Source organism: Metarhizium robertsii (genome assembly GCF_000187425.2).
Source record: "Metarhizium robertsii ARSEF 23 chromosome Unknown MAA_Scf_2, whole genome shotgun sequence".
Lineage (NCBI taxonomy): Eukaryota > Fungi > Ascomycota > Sordariomycetes > Hypocreales > Clavicipitaceae > Metarhizium > Metarhizium robertsii.
The window spans coordinates 2,792,402-2,801,375 of NW_011942160.1; the positions used below are offsets into that span (position 1 = coordinate 2,792,402).

The 8,974-nt window shown below is 50.9% G+C and overlaps 1 protein-coding gene across 1 annotated transcript; it reads left to right on the top strand.

The window, feature by feature from the left end:
• Window positions 1–5,520: 5,520 nt before the first annotated feature.
• MAA_05601 (sexual development transcription factor NsdD) lies at window positions 5,521–6,922 on the top strand (the record flags this gene model as incomplete). Its single annotated transcript, XM_007823599.2, has 3 exons — window positions 5,521–6,297; window positions 6,369–6,683; window positions 6,743–6,922. 3 exons carry the CDS (start codon window positions 5,521–5,523, stop codon window positions 6,920–6,922), a joined length of 1,272 nt encoding a protein of 423 aa, XP_007821790.2.
• Between the last annotated feature and the right edge of the window lie 2,052 nt (window positions 6,923–8,974).

The following is an 8,974-nucleotide window of genomic DNA, read 5'->3' on the forward strand; positions in this document are numbered from 1 at the left end:
GCTTGTCCCATTCCACTCTAAGGAGGTTTGACTCTGCCTACTGCCCTTGTTAGCGTCAAAAGCTCTCAGGGGACTGGTTATGAGTGGCCTTCGCTGTTTGTATGTACTACATAGTTGCTGAGTCGGCATCGCCGAAGCACAGCAACTACCTAGGTACCTACCTACCTAGGCAGGTAGGTAGGCAAATGTTGAGGTGATACTGACGTAGCGTTCAATTTCAGCAAGTTTTTCATGATTGACAAACTCACATTACTGGCCAAGCGTGTCCTGGGTTGGCGGACTCGTTCTTTTTGGTCTCGAAATTCCTCAATACCATCCTGTAGCCTCTTGAGTCTTGTGTGCCGAACGGGCCGCGACGCCAGTTGTCTTGTACATAGTATTATGTCAGGTATGCTTTGAGCACGTAGAACCGTCGTGTAATGTGGGGCGGGAAGGCGTTGGCCGGAGCTCATCACAGACAGCAATGCAGCGTGCGGTGTACGTTGTATTACCTCTGTGCCCAGTAAGCTCGAGACTGTCATGCTCAAAATGAAGTAGTGTTCCCGAAACCCGGCAGCGGCTTTATGTTCCGTGGCATCCCTGAGAGCTTAATGAGCCTCAAGCAGGAGATCGCCCGTTACCGGAGTGAAGTTTCTCAGGTCGCCCTTCGCTGTTCTATCATACTCGAGACCACACAATCGAAACGACTGAATGGAAAAGGCTGAAAGAATATCAGCTTGCTCTGGTCAGTTTGGGTGGCCCTTGGGCCAGAATTAAGAATAATCCCTCTCCCAGCGACCAAGCCCCTCCTATTTCCAACTACAGAGATGTCGCTGAAGGTAACTAATACCTGTCCGTTGCGAGTAAGTAGCCTGCTCCTTGATTCAAAGCATTCCGGACGTGTTCATCTCAACCAGACTCCTTACAGGGATCTGCAATAAAGAAAACTTGGGTGGGGCTTTGGTGGGTTGGTAGAGAGGAACCACTTTACTGGGTATCGGAGGTAAGCTTTTCGGTTGCAGAGTCGTCACAGCAGCCCGATCAAGTTCCGAGGGGTGTTCCTGGCAGATCGCAAGAGCTGCTCAGGACTCCCCATGATGTCAGACCCCACGAATCCTACCAAGGGCACATGATTCACCAGCCAAGACAATGCTAATTTGTATGTTTCATGCCCCAGCATTATTCTTCCCTGGTTGTTGCAGATCGTGAAGCTATGTCAAACCTAGAAGATGACTGTTGGACTCTGGTCATAGGACGGGTCTGATTCCCTCCTGCCGCCAGCACTCTCTCTCTCTTTCAAGTTTTGCCCTGTGAAAGAACTCTGGTTTAGTGAGGATGTAAGAACATGACAGGTAGGTAGTCTATGAAGACACTAACACTAGGTTTCCTAAAAATGATACAATGAGGCCGGCCTTGAACAAGACGCCATTGATGTTGAGGATGCTGTGTCGGTGTTATGTGGGAGAGAAGTTCTCACGTGCTGTCTTTTGTCTGACTCGATACAAACGTAACGACGATCGGTAGTCGCGGCATTAGCAATATACCTGAGGCGGCTAGGAGAGGATACACAGTGGTGCCCTGGCCGTGCAGTAACTGAACTAAAGCCTTGTTGTATTAAACCTGGGTAAAATACCGTGTGCCATGACTCGCTGCAGAAGCAGCAAGGCTTCCCGGTGGCTGGATTTGACTACTCCACCAAATCTAGGAATTTGGTCAGCAGGTGTACCAGTGACTCGGCACAGCAAAGACTTAGACAGAGGGGTAATTTTCAGTACACCAGGTAATGATTTATAGCTCGGCCTGCAGAGAAAAGAGGGTTTGCTATCACTAAGAGCAAGAGCAGAAGTAAAGTCGTCAAGAATCCATCATCCTTGGCACTAGGAGAGCGTCAACTAAATGCCAGTCAGTTTGATTACCGGGAACGCTAAGATCCACCCCCAAATCGGCTATATCTACAGATTAGTGGGCTAAGATCGGTTGCTTCTTTGGGTCCATCGCGCTCGTCTTCCCTCAGTGACAACAACCAACTAGATTGTACTTTTTGACTGTTTTGTTGCTTCTAGCATCACAAGGCTAATACTATTTTGCATGAAGGCCATAGCTGCTAATGTCGTGTGGCTACGCGCGAGGTGAACTGAACTTGATCCATATTGCAACCGTGCAGGTCGAGACATTCCGCTCACAGTTGCTCTGTGCAAAAAAAGCAGTAGAGTTTACTTGGCAGTACCGCATGTGCTGGAAGAGACCTCCGACGACGAGAAGCCTGGTCAATCTGGACTATTATATGTCGGGCGTCTGGCGGGATAATATATATTTGCTAATAAGAATGGGAGTTAGTTACCGTATAATCAGAGTATAGACACATCCGAAGCCGACAGCTTGAAGAAACCAAACATGCCAATGTCCTGGAGGAAGGATGCCCAGATATGTTTGGCGTGAAGCTTCTTCACGGAATTGAGAAGATTCAGCTCAGTTATCTTGGTTCCGAAGTTTCCGCATCTATTGTGACCAGGGTGTGTTGAATCAATTCGGGGACTCCCATTTGTGCGGCTGCAACTCATGTTGACCGCCACAACTGGTCCGTCTGGTGTACCCCGGTCACGCCCCTCTCGCGGATTGAGATGTTGTCAAGGCAGCCAAGCCAAGACTTCTCGTACCAGGAGGCACCTAGGATGTGCCATTAGCTCAGGCAAGAGATTGTCTGGTTGCACGTACCTTGCAACTGTAGCTAATAACAGCCGATGCTGACGCCGCTCCGTAGTTCAGATCGAGCCATGACAAACATGTTTCAAACGGGTTTACATCGGTTCAACGGTGGACGATGTATCATCACGGCAGATGCTGAAATTGCAGGCTGCGCTGGAAGACTGCATATGCCCATCCACTTGACCCAAGATTGTAGACGCAGGACTGAACTGAACGATCTAGATGCCCAGATGTCTGGACGGTGGCAGTGGGTGGCACCTGCCTTTGCGTAGCCAATATTTCCCGAGGTAATCTCCTTTTCTGAAGCCACTCTGCAAGGCGAGCGGGAAGGAGCTCGAGCTCGAGCGCAGCAGCAGCAGCTCTCCAGCTAGCAAGGCCAAAAAAAAGGCGACAAGGCCAAAGACAAATGCATCGCATCATGGTTTAGGTCACGGCAGAACGGGCGTGCAATTTGAGCCCTGAGCACCTGCGTCTGAGAACATGCCCGTACTCCCCAGCATCCCGTCATCAATAAACGCGGCGAGATACAAGATGCAAAACACAAGAATACGTCGGTATTGCATGCACGAATCTCCGCACTGCCGATTTGATCCCTGAGATGGCCTCGATCTCCCACACGCTCGAACGCCTGTACTCGGCGATTTCAATGTTTAGCACACCAACACACCAGCACACCCATTGTGCACATGCACTCCCCCCGACACGCGGACCTGCACGGAAATCTTACACACACGCATCGGTTTCTGGGTTATGGGGCTTCACGCCTTGCGTTAGATTCGATACAAGCCCAGATTTCTCGTCACTCGACATCCAGTCCGGGGTTGGCACACCTGATGCTCATGCTCATGTGCCCAATCCATGGTAGACAGAACCTCGTCACACCCACGCAATTTGGACAGCAATCTGCCTCCCACCAATGGACCACGATCTGGCTTTTCAACGGACCCCACGAGTGCGCGCTATGGTGGTTGTGTGGGAGGCAGCCAGCCAAATCAATTAACCATGCGGCCATCCAATGAAGCAAACACAACCAACCATTTCACCCGTCTGTGTTTAGAGTCGAAGACAGCTCGGGGGGCCTTGACTTTTTGGTGAGCCTAGCACCGTGTGTCGTCTTATTTCTCAGCCATCCGCCACCCACTTTTAGGCTCGACAATCTCGCAAACTGGCAATCTGGACGGATGATCCATTTGCCGCACCCACAGCATCAACACTCGTCCCACTTGGACCGCCATCAGAAGCACTCTAGAAGCACGAATCTTTAACCGTCGGCTTATCCCTTGCCCACCGAGCGAGCCACCAGTTAGTTGACCGAGTCTGCCGTCATTGTCACGGCAGGAATAAACAGCATTCTCAGTTAGCGCGGCCGCTGATCCTTACACGCGACGCTCAAAGCTCAGGCGTCCCATCCCGACATTCCAGTTCCCCGATGGTGATTTAGAGTCAATGGGCCGCGGGGTGCGAATCTGGCCTTGGGCGTGCCACCGGGCCACCAGCGGTCCAACGGGGGCTGGCTCGATTTTGTAGGCTGGCGTGCGTTTGAAGAGAGCCAGAAGGGCGGCTCATCGATCCTGCACGCCTCTCGGACGGCCATCGTGATCGTTGCGACTCTTGGACTCCTGGCGCTGGGTGGTTCCCCGACTCCATATTTTGACCCCCATGTCGTCAATGGATCGATTGATTCCTACACGCACGCCATCTCCGGGGTCCTGCTGGTGGCCGTACGCCCTCCCAGCCCGGGCTAGTGATGACTCTGGCGCACCTCCACCATCGCCCTCCCACGTTGTATCGCGGCCCCGGCTACCAGGCCAAACTCGCTAGCAGCGCCCCCCAAAGCGCAGAGACAAGCACAATCCAGTGCCGCGGATCTCTCTCATCTGAGGACTCCACTCCGCCCATCTCGTTATTCGACTAGGACCCAGCCAAAAGCCCAAGCCCACCCTACCCTACCGGCGTTGCGTCTTGGCCGGACCCTTGTCGGCTGGCAGTCTGTTGCTCAATGACTCTTTGGCTCCCTGGCTCTGTGGACGTGGACCTCTCCCCTATGTAATATTGTCTGTATGTATGTACTTAGATTGTACGTGTGGACGCAGTATGAAGTCTCTGGGCTCTGGATCAAGCTGAGTGAGGGCTTGCTGCTGAGTTTGGCTGGCTGGGTCGACCCTGTCTGCCCCAGTGCCATCCTGGCCAACGCCACCACGAGGTAGTGCCCATCGCGTCAGATCTCCTTCAACCTTGCCCCAGTCTAACCCGGGCCTTGGGTGGCTTGCTGGTACTATCGGTACTTTTTATTGTTATATTGCTATTATTCCCTTTTCTTCTTCCTCTTATCCGTCTGTCTCCTCCTACCCTCATTATTTGAGCAGCCTCATCCCCTCCCACCCTCCGAAGCAGGATAACCTCTGCGACGATTCTGGATTTGGCCGCTGTTCTCCCCGCCGGTCACCGACGTCCCTATCCCGCTCTTGCTCTTGTCCATTTTACCCGACGTCGAGACAAGTGCATTATCCTTGGCTGCAGTCCGATGCGTCTACGGCCGTAAATCTTTCGAGATCCTCCTTGGTCCGTTGCCACGCGCGCTATGGAACCAGGTGACTCTGGATCCCGCCCAAGGTGCGTTTTACATACGAGACTGCCTTCACTACCCAGTCTTTGCATCTCGTGTTTGCCCCTCCCTGCCATATTAACAGACTTGTCGTCTATAGTGTCCATCCAAATCCTGCCATTATCACGGAACAACACCAGCGACACCATCAGCCGTCTCCTTCCGCCCCGCCAACCTCTTATCAATCTCCGCGAGAACACTTGGAAAGGCGGTATCAGGAACAACACGCCATGGCCACGGCCACAGTCCTCGCGCCAAGCTCTCACTATCCTCAGTCCTCTTCATACTCCAGCTATCCACAACATCAGACCGGAACAGCGCCGCCGCCACCATCAAACTCTGGCAGCAACATGATCTCTAGCGAGCACCGTCGATCTTCTGACGACAAGGAACAGCCTGGTCGACAATCTCTGCCATCTATTTCAGAGGTTATATCTGGGACTAGGCCTGGCCAGTATCCCCCTCCATCCCAGCCGAATTTGCAGCCTGGTTCTGGTCTGCCCTCACCTTTTACACCTGCTCCTCGCTCATATTCTGAACCCGAGAAGCATTCGCCTCGACAGCTGCATACATCGTCAACATATCCTCCTCGACAAGAAAACTTGCCTGCATTCACCGATTCTCCTCGACCTCCGTTTAATGGCCGACACAGCTTGCCACCCGTTTCTGACCGCAGGCAAACTCCTCCTTCAAAGCCAGACTTTCCACAACATCGCCTTGCTGAATCTCAACAACCGTCGGATGCTCATGCTTCCAATGGAGCTTATGGCCATCCACCACCGCCAACCTCGCATCCTTATCCTGCGGGGCATCTTCCCCCCGGCCAAGTCCCTCTGCCTACGTATCCAATTTCACCTAGGCATGCTGTACCGCCGCCTCCTGGCCAATATGATGCTCGTGGACAGTCTGTACGACATGAAGAAGCCGAGTATCCTAGTCGGCCGAGGTTCGAACCCACCCCGACTCGACACTTTGAGCCTTGGAATTACCAGGAAGCCCTTAGCCATGTACGTTTGAACATCATCACCTGTTCAGTAAAATTTGAATAGACACTAATGAGTTTGGTTTGAACCAATAGACTGGCTCTGCCTCGCGAACCCTCTTATGTTTTGCTGAAGCCTACGGACGAATTGCGCAGGAACAGCACGGTTCTCACCCGCTTCCCGAGCGATTACCAACTGAGCGGGAAGTCAATGATATGCTGGGGAATATCGACATAATTAAACGGTGCTTGGAACAAGTCAGGGATGCCGTTCAAGTATCCATCCAAAACGAGAGGGCCAGAGAAGGTACCAAAATCAAAGGAGCATTCGAGGAGCATCAAGATGTGTCGATGTACGATAACGGAATGAAGTCTCAGTATACCATGACGGAGGTCAAGAAGCGTCGCGGGGTAAGTGACCTATCTCTTCGAACAGTGGTATTTTCATGGTAAACTAATAGCATCTACAGCGGGCTGCACCTCCTGGCCGATGTCATAGCTGCAACAGGATTGACACCCCCGAGTGGAGAAGAGGGCCTGATGGTGCTAGAACTCTATGCAATGCCTGTGGTCTTCATTATGCCAAGCTCGAACGGAAACGACAGCTAGAAGCCCGATCTCTGCGGCCAAAACCCGAGGATAGAAATTAATTTGGCGGCAACTTCGTGAGGGATTATCATATCCTTTTCCTTGGGCGAATTCAATCGCCATGTTGACGGCTTCTACGACAAATGAGAAATTGTACGGCGACGTTTTAGTTTTACATCTCATCAATGACCAACGTTTTCTTGCTCCGCTGTGGGATGGTAGGACAAGGGTTCAGGCCTGCCAGTTTGATCTCTGAGCGACAGGATACTGGCGTAGTGCTGGTGCCGATACAGCCCTGTGCCACTATTCTAGGACCGGATGGAATGTGTTTTTTCTTCTGGCCACCAATATTGCTTTTTTTTAAGTCTTTTTGTTTGTCACACATTTTGTTGTTTTGTATATAGGTTTTGAAAACCTCGGATACCTCGGGAATTTTTTTGTCGGAGGTGGATAACTGGCATTATTGGCGTTGTTATATTTGGAATATTTTGGTGCAGATTACGACTGTCTCATCGTTTTGATTTGAGCAGCGACGGGGTATGGGCTGGACTCGTTTAGACAAAGACATGTTATACTCACCTAGTAGTAATGCCTGTACAGACAGGCCGGATAGTTGAATGATGAGAGAATAGCTTCAAGAGAGTACATACAGCAAAATACTATTGCAGAGTATCGATTCACTATCTGTCTGACCGGGTTGACTGGTGTAAGACAACCGGCCAACCTCCTATTGGCAATGTGGACACGTTGGAACGTAAATCTGTCTCACAATATGTGCAACATGCCCGGGGAAGATACCCGTCAGATAATTGCCCCAGCTGCTTCTTTCGCGTCTTTGCCAGACCTTGGCATTTGACGGATCCATGCCCTCTGTCCATCACAAGTGGTGCAACTGGACTTTGTTTCCTTTTTCTTCCTTTTTTGGTCAGTGGCTTTGGCCAACCATGTTGCTATTTTCTCCTTGCCTTATTGTTGTTGGGTAGATGAGATGCGACCAACTAGAGGTGTTTACTAGCAGGGATGTTGGAAGATGAGAAACATACATACGGAGTACATAAGCTGTTGTTGGTCGGGCTGTCGGGGCATTGCCATGTCCCTTGTCTCATGTACTAGTATATTATCTTGACCTTGGGAATTTTGCAAAAGCACAGCAATCAGTTAAGAGAATGATGGAGCGGAAAACAGTGCAAGCACGCCAGACAAGATGAGGCGTGCCATGTCGGTTAGCCGTACTCCGTATATGAAGACCGATATTAAACTAAAGCCCAAAGGAGGCGTAGAGAGGTCGTCTTTGTAGACCGGGGGTTTGAGCGCTGCCACTAGTAACTCTAGGTAGTGCTATAATTATACATTTACGTAGATGAGGAGGCGGACAATCCGTAGCGGATTTAGCATCTGTTCGAACGGTCGAGCGGGTTTCATTGCGGAGCTATTTGTTGCTTGGCACTTTCGTCTTTCTGGGGTAAGGAGAGCGAGCTACTCCGTAGATGAACGGCTTCTAGCACGGAGCCCATGCTCCATGAGAATTGACTCAGTTTAATGGACCAGGAAGAGTCTGTGCTTTTGAAAAACGTCCGGTGAAGTACGGAGTAGAGATGCAAGATGTGACGAACCAGCACATTGGAATGGAGGCTACAACGATGCCGCGAGTTTGTAGAACCTGAATCCTGTGCCCAGTAGAGAGAGAGGTCTTTTGCACCTTATGCAGGTTTATGATATGAAAATTGGTGGCTGTTAGACAGCACCAGCCATTGCCGGATGCGCAACTAGATTTCGGTAAAGATAAGGGGCAAAAGAAAACCAAGTGTATTTATGTACAACAAATTGTGTCATTTGATTGCTCAGATGTCGTCCCTGCGGGTCGAGCAGAACGAGAGGGTGGAGGGTTTCCGGGGTGTTTACGCTCAAAGCGATTGGTTTTTTTTTTTTTTTTTTTCTAAAAAAAATTAAAGAAGGAGCGAGACGAAATAAGAAACACAAGCTAGTATTCGCGGTAGATGTCGCATCGTCCTGGGCCAACACATTAGTGTGCGCAGTTTCCCCGCTAGCTCTTCCAGCCATTGGGACATGGCGAGCGGCAAATGGGGAGTCAAAGTCGGTAACGCGCTCGGTAC